The sequence below is a fragment of the Leopardus geoffroyi genome, chromosome C2 (assembly GCF_018350155.1).
Source record: "Leopardus geoffroyi isolate Oge1 chromosome C2, O.geoffroyi_Oge1_pat1.0, whole genome shotgun sequence".
Taxonomy (NCBI): Eukaryota; Metazoa; Chordata; class Mammalia; order Carnivora; family Felidae; genus Leopardus; species Leopardus geoffroyi.
Genome location: NC_059333.1, coordinates 130,272,699 through 130,297,143, shown reverse-complemented (window position 1 = coordinate 130,297,143; position 24,445 = coordinate 130,272,699). Strand labels below are relative to the sequence as shown.

Here is a 24,445-nt window from a genome sequence, read left to right as displayed (position 1 = left end):
CAGTAGCAGCTCCATTGTCTACATCTTTCTTCTACAAGCCAGACCCATCCTTCCCAGGAATCATATCTAAGAACACTGATTTTGGCACCATCTAAACCTGTGTGGGTGCCTTTTAACATGGAAAAATAGAGATCATTGCCGGTGGTCAAGAATGGGATCACCTCAAGCTATGTTGATTATTGGGACATGGGAAAATTTATTTGTGATGCTACAAAGAGTCAAGTTGCAATGAAACTTGCAAATTTTTTTTAATGCCAAAAGTCTGATTGATGCATTTTTTGATGATGCAATCATATATGAAGTACCAGCCTTTCAAGATAGTAAATGACATAAGTGAAATATAAAGAAAAAACAAAAAGCTTTTTATTGAAGATAGAGTTACCATATGACCCAGCAATTCCACTCCTAGGTATAGATCTAAGGGAACCGAAAACACATTTGTATAAAACCTTGTCCGTGAATGTTCATAGCAGCACTATTCACAACAGCCCCCAAATGGAAATAATCCAAATGTCCATTAATAGACAGATGTATAAACAAAATGTAACACAGCCATATAGTGGACTGTTAGCCATAGAAGGAATAAAGTTCTGATACATGCTGCAACAAGAATGGGCTTTGAAAACATGACGCTAAGTGAAAAAAAGCCAGTTACAAAAGACCATGTATTGTATGATTCCACTTCTTTGAAATGTCCAGAGTATGTAAATCCATAGGGACAGAAAGTGGATTAGTGGCTGCTAAGGGATGGGAGGAGGGCAGAATTGGTAGGTAAGGATTTCTTTCTAGGTTGATGGAAATGTTCTGGAAATAGAGGTGCTGGTGACAAAACATTGTGAATATACTAAAACCCACTAAGTTGTATATTTAAAAATAGTTCAAATTTTAAATGTTATGTAAGATAAATTTTGTCTCAAAAAAATCCCAGTGACACTATACTTCAACAGAAAAATAAATTAAAAAATACATATTTCTGTTAAAATCTCACCAAATTAAAATCTTCTCCTCTGTGTACATATATACCATGGTTCCTAAAAAGAACCCCCAAAAATGCAGAAGCCCACCTTGGGAAGATCATCACCAACACTGTGCACATAGTAATGGCTAACTTTAATCACTCTAAACATCAGGTTGCCATATAATCCAGAAACCACTGATGGTACCAATATGATATCAATAAGCCAATAGCCATAGCTATTGTTTAGGAGTTGGACAAGATATTTGGTGCTGAAAGAAATGTGTTGCTATAACCAAAGAGGTGGTATTTTTGATTTGCCAAATCTTAGTTAACAAAGATGGAATCTTCGTATTTAAGTATGCAGTTAGGGAAATTCACTCGGCTGGAGAAGACTGTGATTAGACAATCAGTCTCACAAAACCTAATTGACTACCCTCTGCACTAGTTCACTTGGAAACATACAAAGTCAGGGGTGTCTGGGTGGCTGTCAGTTAAGTGGCTGACTCTTGATATTAGCTCAGGTCATGATCACATAGTTTGTGAGCTTGAGCCCTGCATAAGGGCTCAATGCTGACAGCACAGAGCTTACTTGGGATTCTCTCTCCCTCTCTCTCTGTCCCTCTTTCCCCCTCAAAATAAATAAATAAACTTAAAAAAAAGAAGAAGAAGAGGAAGCATATGAAGTCAGGAAATACAGTTTTGCAGCAGGGCAACATCAGATGAACTTCTACAGCAGGGGCATCACAGTAATCCATGCAGCATTCTAGGATCTACTCTGTGACCCGTGTGTCCCTTTGGTGATGGCTCAGGTTCTAAGAAATGGGACCACATAGGTTCCACCCTGGCTTAGAAGCCTCATGTTCCACAGGAGCTATTGTCTCTAGTAACATTCTTCTGGACACAGCTCCCAGCTTCCTGGCAAGGGACATGAGCAGGTACAAGAACTTGCTACACTCAGGGAAGCCCAAAGTACCCCACCAGAAACTTAGAGTTCATTTCCAGGACTTCTAGTTTAGATTACAGTTTATCAATTACATATTATTTTTACCGGAAGTAATGTTGCCTAGAAACACAGCTGACATGCCACCTTTAAGGAGTTACTAGAGTAACAAAGCTAGAAAGTTAATTTGTCCATAGAGAAGGAGAAGAGGTTCTTTAAGCCTTTCTTCACATCTTGCTAGATAAGTCTCAGGCCCACAAGGTCATCCTACTGGGTGGTTTCAGCTGCATCTCCAAGCTTCAGAAACTTAAAAATATCTATAGGAATTTTCTTTCAAAAGCAAGAAATTAGAAAAAAGCATCAATCCTGACAAGGGTGTTACTTATGTTTGCAGCTATGTAGGCAGCCATCTTGTCTCTTGTCCAGGGATAAATCTGAAACTATTCAAAATTCACTGCTCTTTGATATCATTCCATCTCCTTTGGTATTGAAACCACTGGTGGAGTAATGACTGTTCTGATTACGTGCAATACCACAGATCATACCAAATGGACTTTGACCTTCACTATCTACTCTGACAATCAGTTTAGTGTGTTCATTCAGATTCATGATATTGAGCAATGATACAGGATAACAAGTAGTTTGGAAAATTTGAACTAATAAACATCCCTCCTGCACACTTTAGAGTTGTACAATTGAACTTTTTTTCATTAATTTAAAAAAATTTTTTTTTTCAACGTTAATTTATTTTTGGGACAGAGAGAGACAGAGCATGAACGGGGGAGGGGCAGAGAGAGAGGGAGACACAGAATCGGAAACAGGCTCCAGGCTCTGAGCCATCAGCCCAGAGCCCGACGCGGGGCTCGAACTCACGGGCCGCGAGATCGTGACCTGGCTGAAGTCGGACGCTTAACCGACTGCGCCACCCAGGCGCCCCATTTTTCATTAATTTTTTAAATGATTATTTTTGAGAAAGACACAGCACGAGCAGGGGAGGGGCAGAGAGAGAGGGCGACACAGACTCTGAAGCAGGCTCCAGGCTCTGAGCTGTCAGCACAGAGCCCAATGCGGGGCTCAAACCCACAAGCCATGAGATCATGACCTGAGCTGAAGTCAGACATTCAAATCGACTAAGCCACCCAGGTGCCCCTAAAGTAACTATTGATGTTGATGCTAACAGCATTTTAAATGTATTTGCTCTAGATAAGAGATCAAGAAAATTAAAGATTAAAAGACCACTGTCATGGTGTTCGAGCATGGAAAACATTGAGTATCCAGTACAAGAGGCTTAGAAGTACAAAGCTAGAGATTAGAAGCAGAGAGGCAAAATATCCCCTAAAGACATGCTCTGATCCTATATTTTCAACAGTAAGGCCATGGTGGAAGATGAGACACATCAAAGCAGAATCAAAGATGAAGTCAAACAGAAGATGCCTGTTGTGGAACCATGAATGCAGAAATAGACCAAACTGACCAAAACGACATAACACATTCCACAGAGTTATGAAGTCTGAAAGATCCTAATTTGTACAGAGATCAGTGACAGTTTTTAAAAATCATATTTGAGCTATTACTAGACATTTTGAATACTTGAATACACACAGGGGAAGAGAATACAGGTTCATTCTATTCATATGAGAAATAAATGGAAAGTGCTATTCATTTTATAGAACAAAGTTTTTTTTTGTTTGTTTGTTTGTTTTTTGAGAGAGAGAGAGAGGGTGGGAGAGGAAGAAAGAGAATCTTAAGCAGGGTCCATGCCCAGCATGGAAAAATGACATGGGGCTTGATCTCACAACAGTGAGATCATGACCTGAGCCAAAATAAAGAGTTGGATACTTAACTAGCTGAGCCATCCAGGCATCCTGAACAAAGTTATTTTTAAATTGGCATCATTTGTTGGGGGGGGGGGGGGTTGGAGCCCAGAGCACTTAGTATAAGACTGTCTCTCTGTAGTCCCAAACACTTCACTTTTCTTATTTCCCATCACTTATATCACTACTGTCATGAACCCCCCAGGATTGGTCTCATCATGTTTTGTTTTTTTGTTTTTAAGTAAGCTCTATGCCCAATGTGGGGCTTTAACCCACCATTATGAGATCAACAGTCTCATGCTCTACTGACTGAGCTAGGCAGATGCCCCTTATGCTCTTTATCCTTGTTTAGGTCATCAACAAAAGTCCCAGATTCCCATATCACCACTTACCTACTATACTCTAATTCCCATAAGGCTCTGCACAGGCCCTGTTTTGTCTTCTTCTCCCACCCTCCCCTCCCCCAACTCTTGATATCTTTTCTCTGTGCCCCTGGAACTGTCTTTCAGCATAATCACAAACAGCTTCACTCTCATCTTTGAATGGACACTTCACCTTCTTGCTGTGACTAAAGCTTGAATGTTCCATGAGGCCCCTGTTTCCTTTGCAGGCTTATTACATGGTAGATTCCACCCCCCTCCCCCACATCACCTATCCTGTAGGCCTGGAGATGGAGTCTATATCCCTCTTGATACTCATCGCCACTTGCAAACTTTTTGCCCTCCCTCCTGCCTAAACCCTTCAATCCAGCTTTGAATCTCATGTTATGAGACTACTGCACTCTACCCTTTCTTGTTGCAACCAACTTCTCTTAAATCACTCCCCCTCATTGCCTATTGATTCACTATTGCTTTTACACTACTCCTATCTTCATTAATAATTTCAAAATCTACTCAGATGTTCATTCTAACGCTCAGGACTGTGTCAGTTCCTTGAATTCTACTCTGGTGATATTTTCCTTTATACTACTTCAGTCACCTACTCTAGGGGACACACCTTACACACCAATTCAAGCACTGCATAATCCATCCTCGTTAAGCATTTCTATCTCTGACCATTATCTTTTCACTCACTCCTGCTGGTTGGTACCTTGATTCCAACAATCCTTCAATCCTGGAAACTACCATTCATTGATCATACTATCTTTTAGCATCCTTCAGCTTCTCTTCCCCCACATCCTTCCTTCACTCGTTTAAATTTGATGGTAAATTACATAACCACCCTCTTGAATGCATCTTTAATATACTTATTAAACCCCTCTCCAGATTATTTGCTTGGCTTCCCCCATTCTGTTTTTTTCCCCCTTAATGTTTATTTATTCTGAGAGGGAGTGTAAATGCACAGGGTGGGTGGGGAGAAGGAGGGGCAGAGAGAGAGGAGAGATAAAATCCCAAGCAAATTCCTGCTAAGCGTGAAACATGAAACCGGTGGGGCTGGTTCTCAGGAAGATCACTGACCTGAGCCAAAATCAAGAGTCAGTTGCATAACCAACTGAGCCACCCAGGCAACTGCCGCCCCCCATTCTCCACCCATTCTAGTTTAAGTCCAACTCTGCCTACACTCATATAGCTGAACCCAGCTGGAGAAAGAAACATGGTCAGTATCACATGCTGTGGGAGATGCAGGAGAGAAGTATCAAAGGAAAAGACTTCAAAAGGGAAGGGCTGGAGAAGGTATAAGGCCTTAGCATGTTTACACAGCTGAACACAGCTGGCTGTGCTGTGGCTTGTAAGGATTGCCTAGAGCCATTAACGTTGTCCAGGGTCAGATCCTCCTTCACACCTGACCCTTCCTAGTGTTATAGAAACCAATTAACTTCAAATTCAACCTTGAAAAGCTAAACCATTAGATTGATGAACACACTTGCTTAGCTGACTTTATGCACATAGTCTTCCGCAATTATCCTAATAAAAAGAAGCTTCATTCTGGAGTCAGGGCCTCGTTCCGACTCGAGTATGACGACCTTCACTTAACTGCACTTTGCGGACTCATCTTTTGCGACTCCGGCCATACTCCCTGCAACAATATCCAATATCATATGCCTCTGGCACTTATCACTGGCATTTGTATTCCATGACTAGTGATTTATGTGAAAATAAAAATAGTGGTAAAGGAGATGGATCAGAGAGTTTTGTGGTATAGAATTAAAAGGTACATCCCAATAGATATTGGAGGCTGAAGTAGGTGTAATAAAAAACAGCTTAGGTTTCCAGCCTAGAAGCCTTGTGTTGTAAACAGTGTTTAAGACCTTTCACCTACTATTATGCAATTTAACTATCAAAAGGAGCAAGTACTTATTGCAGATCAGGAAACTAATTCTCAGGGAGTTTATATAACATTTAAATTCCCAGTCATTAAGTGGCAGATAGAATTTCCTGGAAGCCAGCACTGTTTCTATAGTTCTGCCTTTATCACAATACTACTTTTAGAATAAATTTTTTTTAAATTTGTTTATTATAAAACAGACCAGAGCCAGATTCATGGTGGGGAACAGTATTGTCAGGAGCGTCATCCAGTTCCATTCCCTCACTTCAAAAAGAACTAAAGCCCAAAGTAGTGCCGTGATTTGCTAGGTGGAAGATCTAGGATTAGAATTCAGGCCCACCAGCTGGTGCCATTAACTCAACCTTCGAGAATATTGCCAATTACAACGGAATTGCACCTGCTTCTCAGAAAAAAAAAAAAAAAAAGATCTAACGGTCACATAACATAAGTTGAGAGAAAACCTCTTTATATTATCCCACAAAGCTTCCAACCTTAATTGCCTCAGTGAATCTTCCAGGTACAGGATTGCATCCTTCAACAAAGATTCCTTCTCATAGCTGGACTCATGAATGTTGTGGTGCTTCCATTATTGTCCTCGAATTGGAAATACCCAGGATGAAATGCAGGGAACCACTGACGGCAGCCCCCACCTACAGAGCGAGTCAGTGCAGGAAAAGAAGCGGGGACGGGGAGAAATTGCGAACCCACCGTGGGCCAAAGAAAGAAAAGCACACTGTACAGATTTGTTTCCGCTGGAGAAGGCCGGCGTCGATACCTGTATTGGGCAACGGTCAGGTGGGCCTCTGGCTCGTCCCCAAAGCCAGGCAAGTGCTGGTTTAGATAGGCCTCCAGGGACCCGGTGTCGAACTTGTGCTGGGGCAGCACTTCGGTGGTCTCGGGCTCGAGGGAGGCACCGCCCTCCATGACTGCCACTGCCGGCCGCCTAGATGCAGAATCCACAGGCCTTCCGCGCTGAGACCTCTGGACTGAGGAATGCTACTCCACGGCTTGGGGGCAAGGTCCCGACGCGACGGGGCGGGAGTGGCCCCGACGCGACGGGGCGGAGGTGGCCCCGCCTCTCCTGCCAATCACACACATCCCTGGGCACCGTGGTTGAACAACATTGGTCCCAGAATCTGGTCATTCAGGCTTTAGTCGGGTTGTGGGAGATGACCTCCATGTGCTCGCATTTAACAATTTCAGTCAGCCTCGCAGTTGGAGGCCTTTATTCTGAAGAAGGCAAAGCCACGTTAATCGCTCCTAATATGAAGAGGCCTCTTCTACCTCCAAATTTCACGAACCGACAGGCGGAAAAGACGTACTGGGTCCGGTTCAGAAATGGGCCCGTCGAGACCTTGGGCCCAGGAATAAAAGATCCTGGGTGTTTCTCCTAACCGCCCGGCTGGAAAGGCACCATCAGAGGCCGCCGGCTCCGGTCGCTAAGAACTCTGGCCCTGGTGCGGCCGGGTCTGTTAGGACCGGGCGAAGAAGGAAGCAAAGAGGAGCGGGTTTTTTTCTGAGGGGGAGCGGTGACAGCAACGCACCGGAAGCGGTACAGCGGCCGGACCCCGGGAGCGGCGGCGACGTGTTGTTCGTGAGGCGGTGGGAACACTTCCCCAGGGTTCTGGGCTAGGAAGGCCGCGGCTAGGTGCCTTCTCGCTTACCCCTCGCGGGGCCAGCAGGCCTAGCAGCGTGGGGCGGAGGCGACGGCGAAGGCCGGGGCTGGGAACGTTGGCGGCCGGCGTCCCAGCCATGGCCGAGTCTGTGGAGCGGCTGCAGCAGCGGGTGGAGGAGCTGGAGCGGGAACTGGCACAGGAGAGGAGTCGGCGGGCCTTGGGGGGCGGCGACGGAGGCGGCGGCCGGGTCCGCATCGAGAAGATGAGCCCGGAGGTGGTGGACTCCAATCCTTACAGGTGATCTGCGTTGCGGGTGGGAGGCCGGCGAGGGGGCGAGGTCAAGGTCTCCGGGTGGTCAGGAGTGAGGCGCTCCCTTCCTGTGCAGCTCACACCGCCGCCCACCTTCCTCTTCTTGAGTTCTGTTCCCAAACGCCCGGGGCCAAGTCTCAGTACTACTCGGTATTCTTCCTCTTAAGAAACAAAACCCGAGCGAATCAGCCATATGGTGCTGCTCGCGGGCCGGCTGAGGACACGCGGCCGGTTTCCTAACGCCCCTCCCTGTTTTTAGTCTGCCTCGTGCATAAAACTGATAGTAATAACTTTCAGAAGATATTAAATATAAAACCCGCTAAGCATAGACTTCGAGTTTCATAAAGGCTTCTCAAAATTTCAAAATGGCGTGGTGGGAAAGCACAATTAGCTTTAGTTTTAAAGCTATTTGACTTTACCAATACTGTCAGCTGGCTCGATACAGTGCAGGGATTAAGAGGAAGGTCTCTAGAACCAGATTGATTCGATTCAAATCCCAACTCTTAGTAGCTGAGCAACCATGGGAAATATGTGTTTAGTAGGGACGAATGGTACAAGTGAAATGTTCAAATAATACTTAAAACTGAAAATCCAGAAGTAACAACGTTAGCATGCTATTTAGAGATGTGTTAGTAACAGTTGAAAATGAGGAAGGAGAGGAAAAAGGACGTGGGGGCCAGGAGCTTGCAGAATTTTAGCAAGCCTGGTAGAAGTATTTGACTCTTTAAAGTGTAAACGAATGGGAATTTTATGTATATGGGTTTAAATACACACACACACACACACACACACACACATATATTGAACTCAAGATAACAGAGCAGACTAACTATGTAAAGTACCTCTTAGAGTCCTTGGCATACAGTAGGTGCTTACTAAAAGTAGACGTCATCCGTTTTGGGCAGATACAACTGATGTTAAACATTAATCTGAGTGTTAAATGTTAAATACATATGCTAAGAAAGCATGGGAAAATGTTGAAATTTTACTTTGACCTGCCTCAACTAGACACTTAACATTTAAGTCAATTGTTTTTGACCTTGGCTGCCCATTAGAACATCTGAGGTGCATTTTTAAAAAATCTTGTTGCACAGGCTACACTTGGAAGGATCTTCAGGCATGGGTGTTTTTAAAGTTTCCCAGGTGATTTAGTCTCACCTGGTAAAGGCAGGCTGAAAGATTTCTTTTAAAGCATTAGTAGTGATTGAGTTTGTGTTTTTCTGGGATGATGTATGTTTATATCACATATTAAAAGATTGTAATTTAAAACATTTTTTTGTTTTAAGCCGCCTGATGGCATTGAAACGAATGGGGATTGTAAATGACTATGAGGTATGATAAACCTTTCCAAGTTTTCGAAGATGATTTCAGTAAATGAAAATAATTTCTGACATTTTTGATGAAAAGTTAACCAACAAATGTATAATTTTGCATTTCACAGAAAATCCGTACCTTTGCTATAGCAATAGTAGGTGTTGGTGGAGTTGGTAGTGTGACTGCTGAAATGTTGACAAGATGTGGCATTGGTAAGGTAAAAACATTTCTCTCCTTGTCATGTAGGGAACTACTCACTTATGGAGTGAATCAGGTACAAATTAGGAATTTTTTCCTCATTACTAATGGTGTATTGATTTGTGGTGTATTTATTCGGATTGTTCTTTCTACCCAAAGGAGTTAAGACGTAACCATATCCAGGGGCACCTGGGTGGCTCAGTCGGTTAAGTGTCTGACTCTTGATTTCAGTTCAGGTCATGATCTCACAGTTTGTGGGTTTGAGCTCCACATCGGGATCCTCTCTGACGATGTGGAGCCTGCCTGGGATTCTCTCTCTCTCTTTCTCTGTCTCTCTGCCCCTCCCCTGCTCACTCTCTCTCTCCTCTCTCTCAAAAAAAAGAATAGATAAACTTAAAAAAAAAAGACATAATACCACCCAAATGGAAGGTGATATTAATGCTAATAAAACAAGGAATATCTAAATTGTCTTCAGGAATTTTTTGTTTGGGGTAATAGATTACAATTTGGACTTAAGTGTTTTAGATACAGAGCTTTGAGAAGAAGGCAGTTAATAACGTGTGAAACAAAAACATGTAACATAATTTTTTTTAAGGTTATTTATTTTGAGAGAGAGAGCGCGCATGACCATCTGAACAGGGGAAAGGCAGGGAGAGAGAGGGGGACAGAGAGAATCCCAAGCAAGCCCCACACTGTCAGCACAGAGCTTCATGTGGGGCTCGATCCTAAAAACCATGAGATCATGACCTGAAATTAAGAGTTGCACGCTCAACTGACTGAGCCACCCAGGTTCTCCTAACAAATTTTATTTATTTATTTTTGAGAGAGAGAGACAGTGTGTGAGTGGGTGACGGGCCGAGAGAGAAGGAGACACAGAATCCGAAGCAGGCTCCAGACTCTGAGCTGCCAGCACAGAACCCAGTAAGAGGCTTGAACTCACCAACCACGAGATCATGACCTGAAGTTGGATGCTCAACCAACTGAGCCACCCAGGCGCCCCTAACAAATATTTTTTTAAACATGCTTTATATAAGATGAACTAGAAAGCATGTACCTTTCTTACTTTTTTTCCCCTAAGAATAGTGGCCTTTTATTAACTTAATCAGAAATACTTTTAAACCTTTTAGTTGACAGGGTTGTATTAGTTTCAGGTGTACAACATAGTAATCCAACAGCTTTATACATTACTGATTGCTTATCATAAGTATAGTCACCAGCTGTCACCATACAATGTTATTCCAATATTATTAACTATATTCTCTATGCTGTACTTTTCAACTCCAGGTCTTATTTTTACCCAAAGAAAAATAATTTGAAAAGATATATGTACCCCTGTGTTTACAGCAGCCTTATTTACAATAGTCAAGATATGGAAGCAGCCAGCCCAAGTGTCCCTAGATAGATAAATGGATAAAGAAGATGTAGGGTCTGTGAGTGTAAAATGGAATGTTAGCCTTATGAAATCTTGCCATTTATGACAACATTGATGGACCTAGAGGGTATTATTCTAAGTGAAATAATTCAGAGGAAGACAAATACTATATGATTTCACTTCTACGTGTAATCTAATAAACAAAGTCTGTTAAATACAGAGAACTGGTGGTTGCCAGAGGGGAAGTGGGTTGGGAGGATGGGTGAGATAGGTGAGGAGGATTAAGATAGAAAAACTTCCAGTTGTAAAATAAATACCTCTCTTACTCTTGAAATTGAACTGGAAAATGCTCTAGGTTGGTTTTTGTATGTATGTTTGTTTTGTTTTAATTTAAGATTTTATTTTTAAGTAATGTCTACACCCAACATGGGGCTAGAACTCACAACCCGGAAATTAGGAGTTCCACAGTTTACCGACTGAGCCAGCTAGGTATCCCTTTAGATTTTTTTAACCTGTACATTTTTTTTTAGCTTATACTTTCTTTTTTTTACTTTTTTCCTAAAATTGATGTAGGTTGTGGGTAGGAAAAAGAGGTAATCTTGTACTAGAAATTAGTATACCTACCAATTTCAGATTTATAAAGCCAAAGTCCATGATGTTACATTCCTAGTGGTTGAATACCAAAACTTTCCACAATTAATTTTCACCCCTTTGTCATTTTGATAAAGCAAATATTTTCCCCACAAAGTTTATCAGTGCTTTTTAATATGTTGGTCCATCCCATACCCCAAATTATTTTTTTAAAGTTTATGTATGCATTTAAATTTATTTGAGAGAGAAAAAGAGGGAGTATTCGAATGAGCAGGGGGAGGGGCAGAGAGAGAGGGGGAGAGAGAGAATCACAAGCAAGCTTTGAGTAGTCAGGTGCAGAGCAGAGCTGAGGTGGGGCTGGATCTCAAGAACCATAAGACTGTGAACTTGAGCCAAAATCAAGAGTCAGATGCTTAACTGATAGGGCCACCTAGGTGCCCCCCTCCCCCTGCCATGCCCCAAATTCTTAAAGTAGTTTCAAAGTTGGCATTCATTTATCAATATAGAAAAGGCAATACAAAAATACTGAAAATGTTTATTAACCTTTTAAAGCTTTTCAAGAGGTTTACAAAAGTCAGCCACCAATTGCTTAGAACTGACATAAGAACCCTGGCTGATTGACCTAGGATAGTAGATATCCTAGAAATTGAGTTTCTCAGGTTTGAGTGTGCATCAGAATCATTTGGAAGGCTTCTTAAAACATAGATTGCCAGACCCTACCCTGGTAGTTTTGATTCTTTAGGTTTCGATTGGAATTGGAATTTCAAACAAATTCCCAGGTGATTCTGATGTTCCTAGTGGGGGTAGGGGAAGGACAGACTTTAAGAACTGCTAGATCCTTGGCGCATCTGGTTGGCTCAGTAAGCATTTGACTCTTGATTTTGGCTCAAGTCATGATCTCACAGTTTGTGAGATTGAGCCCTGAGTTGGGCTCTGTGTGCTGACAGCACAGAGCCTGCTTGGGATTCTGTCTCTCCCCCGCCGCCCACCCCTCTGCCCCTCCCTGGGTCCCTGGCTCATGCTGTGCTCTCTCTCTCTTGTAATAAACAAACTTAAAAAAAAAAAAAAAAAAAAAAAGAACTGCTAGATCCTTGCTACTCAGTCTGATGTCCAAATTAGTAGCATCAGCATCACCTGGGAGTTTGTTAGAAACGAAGACTTCCAGACCCTTCCAGATGTGATGAATCAGAATCTGTTATTTTAACAAATCTCCAGATGATCCACATGCATGTTAAAGTTGGGACAGTGCTCCTGTATTTCTGACAAGCTCCAGGTGCTGCTGATGCTGCTTGCACAGGCCACGTTTTGAGTAGCCAGGATCTAGAACAGTAGTTATCAAATATTGCTGTAATTGGAATCCCCTGGGAAGTTCAAAATTTTGACGTCCAAACTGGAATAGAATCAGAATTTCTGGGGATGGGACCCAGACATCAGTATTTTTTAAATGACGCCAGTGTACACTCAAGTTTGTAAGTTAAGGATGTACGTACATAAGTTTCAGAACTCTTTTTTCAGTATGTAAAACAGATAAACAAGAAGCTAATTCGTGGGGTTAAGTAGGGAAGTGGAGAATTGGAGACTTAGAGCCCACTTCTCACCCCTGAAAGTTTCTGGAATACTTTGTGGTGCCTTGGACCATCAGATCTAGATTAGCTGCTTTATTGAAGATACAGGCCTAAAATGTGAGTGACTTATCCATGATAAGAGCTTATTAGTGACAGAGCTACAACTCACACCTCCTAACCCCAAATTTGGGATTTCCTGCACCTTATAAACCAGCTACAAGGCTGAAGAGTAAAATTTAATACTTGGCCTGACCGAATAAATATTGTTGAATGAGCTAAAATAAACTTTATTTTGGAGACTCTTAAGTTGGGTCAGAAAATTACCACAGGGGACAGAGGTGGTATATTTTCTAGCAAGATACTAAGGGTTACCTAGATGTTCTGCGGGATGAGTTAATTTTGTTGTTAATAAGATCCCCCCATTCTTTTTTTTTTTTTTTTTTTTTGTAATTTTAGCCATGCATAGGATAGTTGCACCACAAGCCACAGACCCCCTTAGCCACTGCTGTAGCCCTTGCATCTATGCTTGCCCTGCCCTTCTCCCCATTTTTGTTTTTGTTATTAAATTTAGGATGCTGAGAATTGTATTAAGAAGTCACAGGATTTTAGGTTAAGAAAGGGTCCTTAGAAATCTTTGGGTGCAACCTGTTCTTACTGATAGGAAATGGGATCTTTAAAAAGGTGTGTGTGTGTGTGTATGTATGTGAAATGTTGTCATGACTAAATATACTTTGGAGTAATGTTTTAGCTGTGGGTATGTATGGTGTCATAGTCACAAAAGGAGTCATGTTATACTATAGTTTTAAGTTATGGCATTTGTTTTTATCTTATTTTATTTTATTTTATTTTATTTTTTTAATGTTTTATTTATTTTTGACAGAGCATGAGCAGGGGAGGGGCAGAGAAAGAGGGAGATACAGAATCCGAAGCAGGCTCCAGGCCCTAAGCTGTCAGCGCAGAGCCCGACATTGGGCTCTAACTCACAGACTGTGAGATCATGACCTGAGCCAAAGTCAGACACTCAACCGACTGAGCCACCCAGGCGCCCCTGTTTTTATCTTATTTTAAAATTTCATTCATCTAATGTGTTCTTGGCCTTTAGTAAACAATTGGAGTGAAATGGAATAAACATTAATTTCTCAGTGGATCATTTGGAGAGGCAGTAAATGTTAGGGTGCAGATGCTGGATTGAGAATGCCTGAATTTGAATTGCATTTCTGCATATATTAGCTGAATGAGGTTTTTGAACATGTGCTGTAGTTGTTTCATTTATAAAGGAGAATTAAAGTCCCCATATACTTAAGTCATGGGAGCATTAAATGAATTAATATATGGCACCTAGTATTTTAGAGTTGGCTGGTATTATTTCTGTTAAACCCATCAAATGTAAAGTCCACTAATTTATTCTTTGTTATTTGTGGTTTATTTCTTGGTATGTTTTTCATCAAAATACCACTATTTTCATTTTAGTTGCTACTCTTTGACTATGACAAGGTGGAACTGGCCAATATGAATAGACTTTTCTTCCAACCTCATCAAGCAGGATTAAGTAAAGTTCAAGCAGCAGAATATACTTTGAGGTAAATGGAATAGTGATTAAAGACATCTTTAGTGACATCTTAGTTTGCATATTTTGTATAAGTTAACCTAATGCATGAATTTTTCTTTACAGAAATGCAGGTTTCACATCAATTCTCTTACCTCTTGATACTGTGTTGGCAACCTTTTTCAGATAGGGCTAGATAGTAAATATTTTAGGCTTTGAGGGCCCACTATGAAACTGCCCTCAGGTCATGTAGTTGTAGTGTGATAGCTGCTATAGGCAATACAAAAATGAATGAACATGGCTGTGCTCCAATAAAACTTTGTTTATGGACTCTTAAGTTTAAATTCCGTGTAATTTTAGCATGTTATGAAATATTGTTCTGTTCTTTTTCTCCTGCCACCATTTAAAAATGTAAAAACCGTTCTTAGCTTGCAGACCTCGGAAAAACAAAAATAGGTGGCAGGTCATACGTGGCCCCAGGGCCATACTTTGCCAATCCTTATTCTAGGAAGTTTCTTTGTGACCCCAAACGTCTTTCACTGAAATAAGGAACAAAGAAGTTCTTTTGTCAGGCTAAGCTATAGCTCACCTAGGTGTTAAAGGCTTAATTCCCAGCACATAGATGGTGGGAACATTTCTGTAATCCTGCAGTCAACATGTTTTGAATGTAGTCTTCTCCTTGGAGTGGGGCACAAGAGGTAGAAGAGGACTTTAGATTTTCTTTGAATAGCTTGAATTCCATTTTTCTTACCTTTGTTACATGATCTTTAGCTTTTTCAGTTCTTTTTCCTGTTTTCTCTTAATATTCCTACTAGTAGTTTTTATAATCATTCCCTTTTTCCCCTCTTAGGAACATTAATCCAGATGTTCTTTTTGAAGTACACAACTACAATATAACCACAGTAGAAAACTTTCAACATTTCATGGATAGAATAAGGTAAAATTTTACTATGAATATTTTGCACAGTGTCCAGCTCAGTTAAACAAGTATTATTAGAAAACCACTGATGTTGGGGCACCTGAGAGGCTCAGTTAGTTAAGCATCTGACTTTGGCTCAGGTCATGATCTCATGGTTCATAAGTTCGAGCCCCATGTGGGGCTCTGTGCTGACAGCTCAGAGCCTGGAGCCTCTTTCAGATTCTGTGTCTCGCTGTCTCTTTGCCCCTCCCCTGCTTGGGTTCTGTCTTTCAAAAATAAGTAAACATTAAAAAGTTTTTTAATAAAAAAAAATCTGATGTTTAATTCAGCGAGTTGGTAGATTTGATATATATTTTTGTTTTTAAAGTAGTTAATTTTTGTGTGTTAGTAACTCACTAAAAAGTAAATACTGTCCAAAGACAATAGTAACAACAATCAAAAATCAAAAACTCTGTTGTTATGGTGTTATAACAAGGGATCCTCAACTATAAGTTCTGTGTTCTAGATTATATTTCTATGTGAAGGTGGTTTTCTCCAGATTGTAACAACACTGAGATACTGAATTGTATTCAATTTTTATTACATTTATATTTGGAGTGAAAAAGGAATAAAAGTCTATGAAAGCTGATGGGGAAATGGAAACTTTTGTGAACAGACTTTATACTTCTTGTGTCTTCTGTGAGAAGCACTGTAGTATCATGATGTTATATGCATATTAGTTACTCAATACATACTGGGTCTTTAACATTAAATACTATGCCTTAACTGTACTCAAACATTTACTGAAAGCATAAATGTATGACTAAACAAATTAGAGTGTATTTTGTGTCCTGATTTCTTTTTCCTCCCCAAATAAAATTTATTTTCTTTACCTAGTAATGGTGGACTTGAAGAGGGAAAACCCGTTGACCTAGTTCTTAGCTGTGTGGACAATTTTGAAGCTCGAATGACAATAAATACAGTGAGTATTCCTATTGTATAAGATGTTATACTCATTCATCTGCTTTCTTGTATAGTTCTGTATTTAAACCCTTTTATAATGTGTTTCATTAATTTTTAATGTTCTCTTAGCCTACTTTTAAAATTGATTTTAGTGTGCCTAGGTGGCTCACTACTTTTAAAATTGATTTTAGTGTGCCTAGGTGGCTAGGTGGCTCAGTTGGTTGAGTGTCCACTCTCGATTTCAGCTCAGGTCATGATCTCGCGGTGTATGAGTTTGAGCCCCACGTCAGACTCCATGCTGACAGTGAAGTCTGCTTAGCATCCTCTGCCCCTCCTTTACTCGTCCTCTCTCTCTCTCTGAAAATAAAATAGACATTTAAAAAAGTTTTATTCTAATAGTTGTGGGGCCTCTCTAGCTTTGCTGGTGTGGCTTATGTTTCAGTATCCTATTCTTTATTATGCCAGTAGAGGAAACTATAAATAGTAGATACTTCTGATGTACAATTTTTAAAATAAATGACTATCTTAAAATGTGTTATTCTATGTTAGCATTGGTTTTAATATTTTACTTTATTTTTTAAGATACAAATGCATATACATTGCTTACAAACCTTGTTTCTCAGAAATAAAACAATTCTTTGGAATTACTGTGGTTTCAGCTTTTCAGAAGGTATTTTGCAGTTTTTTGTTGCTGAAATTATTTTAGAAAAATGAATTTTTACAATCAGAAATACAATAAACTTAATCACTCAATTTAATTAAATATTTATTGGCTGCTTACTTGAATGCTGTCAGTTTACTTTTTAAAAAAATGTTTAGGGGCGCCTGGGTGGCGCAGTCGGTTAAGCGTCCGACTTCAGCCAGGTCACGATCTCGCGGTCTGGGAGTTCGAGCCCCGCGTCAGGCTCTGGGCTGATGGCTCAGAGCCTGGAGTCTGTTTCCGATTCTGTGTCTCCCTCTCTCTCTGCCCCTCCCCCGTTCATGCTTTGTCTCTCTCTGTCCCAAAAATAAATAAACGTAAAAAATTAAAAAAAAAAAAAAAAATGTTTAAAAAGTTTAGAGTGGAGGTGGGGTGGGCAAAGGGGGGGGGGGGAGAGAGAGAGAGAGAGAGAGAATATCTTAAGAAGGCTCCATTCAGTGCTCAGCATGAAGCCTGAGATGGAGCTCAATCCCACGACCCTGGAATCATGACCTGAACTGAAACCAAGAGTTGGATGCTCAACCCACTGAGGAATCGAGGTGTCCCCAGTTTACTTTTTAAATAGAGAATGGCAGTTGCCAAGGAATTCCATTATGATAACTTTCCTCTTTTGAAAATTTAAAACACCCTTTGGTAATCATTTAGTTAAGCTCCAGTTTTTCATAAAATAACTTTTGATAAATTAATTCTTGCTTTTTTTGTTGTTTTCATCTGTTTCTATTAAGGCTTGTAATGAACTTGGACAAACATGGATGGAGTCTGGGGTCAGTGAAAATGCAGTTTCAGGGCATATACAGCTCATAATTCCTGGAGAATCTGCTTGTTTTGCGGTATGCATGATTCATTTTGGCTTATTAACTAAAGTATTGAAAATGTACTTTGTATTGAAAATGTATTATAATTCAAGGAATAAAAACTTTGAACGTGATGGAATACTATTTTGAACCTGCTTACTTTTTCCCTTTCATTTTGAAATATATTTTCTTTCTTTTTCATGTAGTGTGCTCCCCCACTTGTGGTTGCTGCAAATATTGACGAAAAGACTCTGAAACGAGAAGGTGTTTGTGCAGCCAGTCTTCCTACCACTATGGGAGTGGTTGCTGGGATCTTGGTACAAAATGTGTTGAAGTGAGTGAGGGTGAATTTTTCTGAATAGTTTTGTTTGCTTTTGATAGAAATATATTTCATAAAGCATTTCAAATATTGGAATTACCATCTAAGTATGTAGTTTCTTAAAACCCAGCATATGGTTTTTATATATGTATAATATATATATATACTTTGAATTTACATATATTAGTGTATCTAATTTAAATATAAACATACATATTAATAATATACATACATGTGTGTTACTCTGTGCATTTAGAATAGCTCTTGTTAAATGGTACAGTAGTACTGGTGTGTTTGTTTATGAAATATTAACCAAATGATTTAAATCTCTGCAGGTTTGACCAAAGAACATAAACACATTTCTTTACTTAACTCTTACTAAAAATAATATGTGATTAAACATTAAAAGGATAATACCTCTGCTCTCTGAAAAAAAAAGATATTCACAACCACACCATCTAAACTATAGTGAAAAAGGACAAAGGTTTCTTTGCAGCTAAAATGAATGTAAAAGAGTTTTATTAATGTCAACTCACATTTTATTAAAAGGAGAAAGCCTTTAAGTGTTCCTTTCCTCAGACCATTTTTTTCTCACTTTACAACTTTAATAAGCTTAGTTATGTTTCCATGCCTTCCGGTATAAGAACAAATTGCAACATGATACAGGGAGGTATCCTGATATCAGAAGTGTCAGCTACCAGCAGAGAAATTGCAAAAAGCATACCTAAGAACTTCCAAGGCAACTGTCGAGGGCTATTTTATGTAAGAGCAATAGCTTGTACAAACTTCAGTAGGCCCTATCCAAACAAAATATTTTATAGTATGTTCCAAAAAAAAAAAAAAAAATCATAGCTACAAACTATTTTCTTAAGGACGTGTCCTATTTAGCCAGCCCCCTATGGATGGACATTTAAGCTACTTACAGATTTTTTTGCTGCTATTAACAATGCTGCAAACAGCACCTTACATATATCTCTAAGTTAGGTTTTTGTAGATATGAATTTTTAGAAGTGGAATTTCTGAGTTTATGCAATATTTATTTTGACAGATACTACTAAATTTCTCCTTCAGAAGGATTGTGTATTTCTATCACAGGGTAGGAATACCTGCTTTGCCCATACCAGTTCATAACATTGGGTGTTATCAAACTTTTTAATCTTTGTCAGTATGATAGGTAAAAAACGGGTATTTCATTTTAATTTTTTCGTTACTTATGAAAAGGGGTGAGCACTTACATTTTTCTGTGAATTGTCTGCTTCATATCATTGGCTCAATTTTTGTCTTGTACACTCAGTGCAAATGTGTTTCCTTTTGTTGTTTATATTTTGTATGTGATTTTTCCTCTCTTTATAAGCTTCTAAAAGGAATCAGAACTGTTAGGGAACACAAGGGAAATTTAAGGCATATTGGAAATGTTCTATATTTTGATCTGGTAGTAATTACATGGGTAAAGACTTTTGGAAAATTTCATTGAGCTGTACATTTAAGATTGTTAACCTTATAGTAAGTTATATATAAAAACTTTTAAAAAGTAGTTAGATGTAGTACCAATCTCAGGGATTCTTCTCCACATTTTAATCTGACAACAGTACTTAAAATACTGTTGCTTACCACAAAAACCATTAAGTACTTAAAGATCAATTTTTAAAAATTCAGTTCTTTTATGGTTTGTTTCTTTATCTAAGTGTACTTTGATTTGCTTTTCTAGGTTTTTGTTAAATTTTGGTACTGTTAGTTTTTACCTTGGATATAATGCAATGCAGGACTTTTTCCCTACTATGTCCATGAAGCCAAATCCTCAGTGTGATGACAGAAATTGCAGGAAGCAGCAGGAAGAATACAAGGTATACATCACTTGGTCAGAATGTATGAGAGGTCTTACTGTTTGGACAGTATTTTAGAACAATTACTTAGATTTGGAAAATAAGATAAATGGATTCTGGATTTTTATTTATTGTATCTCTAGGGGGTAAATGTTAGTAAGAAATTAAATTCACTATGCTACCAAAGAGAAAAAATTTGTTTGAAGTCCTTTTTTACTTTGGTAAAATAAAAAGCCTGTCTGAATTTTTGATTAATGCTTCAGAGGCCTGAGAATGAGTAAGAATACTTTGATACTGTTTGATTTCTACAGAAAAAGGTAGCAGCACTCCCCAAACCAGAGGTTGTTCAAGAAGAGGAAGAGATAATACATGAAGACAATGAGTGGGGTAGGAATTCTTTCATAAATTGAAATGGCAGCATGAAACATAATCTCTTATGGGAGAAAATATAAATAAATTATACAAACTTTGAATAATTACTGCTTATTAAATTTCCTTGAAAACTATTATAATATCACATTTAACTCTATAGGTATTGAGTTGGTGTCTGAGGTTTCAGAAGAGGAACTGAAGAATTCTTCAGGTCCAATTCCTGATTTACCTGAAGGAATTACAGTGGCATATACGATTCCTGAAAAGGTACACCTAAAAGCTGATTTACCATAAGTGTCAGATAAGAGAAAATGTCTACTTACCTTCTTTCTCTTCATCCTAGTTTATAATGCCAATACAGTATTTCCTAATTTGGATATTTTATGCTATAGCAGTTAAGATGTGTGAGAGAGGTATTCAGTGTTAATGTGGAAATATACAGTACATTTTCACCTGTTTGAAACATAGACCTAAAATAGTGATATTGACTCATTAATGGAGCAAGTAGGTTTTAATTAAATGAAGATATCATTTTTTATATTGAGAATTTTAGCCATAATACCATTTAAAAATACCACTTCAGTAGAGATCTTAAGAATACTGAAATCACTGCCTTGTAAATCAAAATATTGGTGGGGAAAGTAAAAGACTGTCTCTCCTAAAAATTAGAAGGTATATTTATTAAAGAAGGTTTACTTTATAAACTAGTTGAACATAGTAAACTTAGTGATTATATATTCCTAAGCATCAAGAATTTTAGACGGTTATTTTTTCGCTATGTTTCCCTCATTTGATAGCAAGAAGATTCTGTAGCTGAAGTAACTGTGGAAGATTCTGGCGAAAGCTTGGAAGACCTCATGGCCAAGATGAAGAATATGTAGACAGTGGACTGACCTACATTTTATTTCCTGAGTTTAAGCAAATGTCCTTGCAATTAAAAAAAAAAATCACTTAAAAACTTACAAAGCTTAGGGCAACATTAATTGATACATAATCTTCATAGAATTGTTACACTTTTTGAAAGTACTGTATCATTTATCACTTTCTCCCTTCAACTAAATAACTCTCCTAAAACTTCTGTTTCATTCCTGTTAAGAAAACTTGAAAACTTAGCCACTGAAATGTTTTGGCCTTTGGAGAGGAATGGGAAGGATGGACCAATAATATGCTATGTTCTTTTCTTTCCAGTAATTCTTTGTGGTGTGTGTTGTCTGAGGCCATGGACAATAAAGTAGTATGTGGTTCTCAAATGTAGACAGGGCAGGGGGTACCACCTATTGGTTAGAGCTAGCAGGCCTCCACTCATTGTGTTTAGAATCACTCTCTACAAGAAAACTACTACCATTAACTTGGCCAACAGTGAATTTAAAATAATTAGCCTATAAAATAAAAATATCCTCTCAAATATTACCTGAGGAAATACAAGCTGAAATGTAGTCATTGGAAAAGTTTGTAAACCTGTAAGTTATATATTAAAAACAAGACAAAGGCAAATAAAAGGAAACTTTCTTCACGGATAAACAGATAAAAGGTACTTTCAGGAAGTACAAGTTATTATATTTCTGCACTGACCAAGGAAAAGGAATCATAGCATCTGTGGAACATATATATCTGGAGTCACTGTACTTTATTTTGAGCAGCAAGGAATGAATTTAAGCTAAGATCCTCTAGATTATACCCATTGTATGGGCTACCTTCGGAATACTTCATTTAAATTTGATTCTCTAGATAATTAGTTATCCTGTATTGTGGGCATAAGAGAGATGTAAAAAACCTCTGTAATGACTGATGTGTACTTACTCAGTGGGAGAGAATCAGTTACCCTGATTATGATCACTAAGTTATAAATTGATAAACTGGTTTTCTTTGGAGTTGCATACAAATAATGAAAGTTTAGAGAGCCTTGGATAAATAAATTCCCAATGGTTTGGAGACCAAAAAAAAAAAAAAAAAAAATTATATATATATATATATATATATATATATATATATATATATGTATGCATGCGCATGTGTAACCATTATCAGTAGGATGTTACTATGCTATGCTAACCTATTTTGATGATTTTTTGCTTTGAAGATAGTAATATCAAAATTGTATTTCTAGGGAAGAACATTAGTACAAAATGAAAAATGCAGTCTTCCCTTGTAAAATAAAGTTCTAAAAACTGATTTCAGAAACCCCCAAATATCAAATATGTTCAATATATTTGTTTTGAGATTCTAGAATCATATAGTGATTCTTATGTTTAGAGTGAAGTTTGGAAAGTAGGGGGATAGTTCTTCTAGCTTTGAAACTTATTTATGTTGCCTTGGTAGGTCATTTGCAATTCAAAAAAAATCAGTGAATTCATGTGTAAAATAGTTTTTTTCTAGTTACTCAAGATGTTTTGAATTTCAAAAAAGAAAAGTCTTTCTAAAATAATCCCATTCCTTTGGAACCTCTGGTACACTGATTTGGGAAGGCTTTGCTTATAATTTAAAAATGGTATAGTTTGATAAAGTATAATAGCAAGAACATACTTTTATTCTGCTCTTAACATAGGATTTCACACTGCTGGTGTTTTATACTGCATCAAATCTTAGATCTAAGTTATATAATTCTTTGTCTAATATATTCCATTAAAAAATAGTTACTGGATTATTTTACCAGAAAAAAAATCTGGTAACAGGTACCTTTTGCTATGTGGAGTGCTCTTTTGATAATGTTTGCCATGAAAACTTACAGGAGCTGATAATGAGAAATTAATCAACACTGAGTTTTACATTACTAAATAAAACCAGTGTTTGATCAGATTTCTAAATACGACTGTTTCTAGAAACGTGAAAGAAGGAAACACACTTCCAAAATTGCCTTAGCACAAGGGCTTTAAATTATAGTAAAACAATTATGTTCAGCTCCCTTCCCCATTGTTAATGGGGAGCTAATTTATGTACTACTTAAATGTTTTATTTAGTAAAAAAAAATATGTATTATGGGTTTCCTCACATAAAAATACTCCTTGAATACCTACAGACACAACACAAAAAGGTGGTAACCATTTAAGAATATTAAGATTTAACCCTCCCCAATCGCATTTTTTCCATATTTTTTTCTGTAAAGTATTAATGAAAACTATAACCACCATTATTTGGTTCCTACCAATTCAGATGTATAATTGAGTTGTTTCAAAGCTACCTTTTTCATTGTGAAGGTGTATATCAATGTAAACATAATAGTTCTATTTGAGAACCTCAAATAGATGTCTGTTTCAGCAAATTTTTATCTTAAGTAGGCATTTTACATAGAAACATTTGAGTTGGCAGTACAAGAAGTAGTAAGATCAAAATACAGCTTTCAAAAGTATATTTAAACTTAAATCTCTTGAAATATATGGAGTCCTCAAGCCCCAACTGTAATTAATGAATTTTTACCATAAGTCACTTTTAATAAATTATGTTTCCACTTAAGGTTTTCAAGTCCAAATTATGTAGGAACAAAGAATAAATGCATATCATTCTTTTGCTGGTTTTTACTTTTTTCATGGTTCTTCTAGAATATTAATCTCAGATTATTTCCAAAAGCAGTTTAAAAATTTTTTTTTAATGTTTATTCATTTTTGAGAGAGACCGCGAGTAGGGGAGGGGCAGAGAGCAGGGACACACAGAATCTGAAGCAGGCCCCAATATGGGGCTTGAACCCACAAACCTTGAGATCATGACATGAGCTGAAGTCAGACACTTAGCCAACTGAGCCACTCAGGTATCCCACAAAGTAGTTTTTTTAAGGCATTAAACTTAATATTACTACTTATAATGTTTTAAATTACTAGCTATTAGATAATTACATTTTATTTTTTTATAGATTAAAAAAAAATTAATTTTGAGAGAGAGAGAGAAAGAGCAGGGAAAGGCAGAGAGAGAATCCCAAGCAGGCCCCATACTCCCAGCACAGAGCCTGACACAGGGCTTGAGACCATGAACCATGAGACCATTACCTGAGTAGAAATCAGAAGTCTGACACTTAACCAACTGAGCCATCCAGGTGCCCCAAGATAATCAAATTTTAAACTCTAACAGCTTAATTCTGAAATGAGTGTATGGTAATT

At 38.4% G+C, this 24,445-nt stretch overlaps 2 protein-coding genes across 5 annotated transcripts in view; one reads left to right on the top strand and one right to left on the bottom strand.

The window, feature by feature from the left end:
* The window catches only part of ACAD11 (acyl-CoA dehydrogenase family member 11), a 94,098-nt gene extending 86,997 nt beyond the window's left edge, over positions 1 to 7,101 (bottom strand). The window contains exon 1 of the mRNA XM_045503622.1: positions 6,753 to 7,101. Coding sequence (XP_045359578.1) covers positions 6,753 to 6,901 — 149 coding nt within the window. The 5' untranslated portion in view covers positions 6,902 to 7,101. The remainder of the gene's footprint in view (positions 1 to 6,752) is intronic.
* Positions 7,102 to 7,138: 37 nt separating this feature from the next.
* On the top strand, positions 7,139 to 23,860 carry UBA5 (ubiquitin like modifier activating enzyme 5). 4 transcript variants are annotated; one of them, XM_045503623.1, is made up of 12 exons: positions 7,139 to 7,890; positions 9,189 to 9,234; positions 9,344 to 9,490; positions 14,413 to 14,522; positions 15,339 to 15,425; positions 16,284 to 16,368; positions 17,775 to 17,879; positions 18,050 to 18,177; positions 19,871 to 20,006; positions 20,297 to 20,372; positions 20,518 to 20,624; positions 21,155 to 23,860. In XM_045503623.1, the coding sequence occupies exons 1-12, from the start codon at positions 7,730 to 7,732 to the stop codon at positions 21,236 to 21,238; spliced, it is 1,272 nt and encodes a 423-aa protein (XP_045359579.1). In that variant the 5' UTR covers positions 7,139 to 7,729; the 3' UTR covers positions 21,239 to 23,860. The 4 variants fall into 4 exon arrangements, with proteins under 4 accessions (XP_045359579.1, XP_045359580.1, XP_045359582.1 ...); XM_045503624.1 differs by having other exon boundaries at positions 7,141 to 7,890; positions 9,344 to 9,433; XM_045503626.1 differs by lacking the exons at positions 9,189 to 9,234; positions 9,344 to 9,490 and having other exon boundaries at positions 7,673 to 7,890.
* The last annotated feature ends 585 nt before the right edge of the window (positions 23,861 to 24,445 follow it).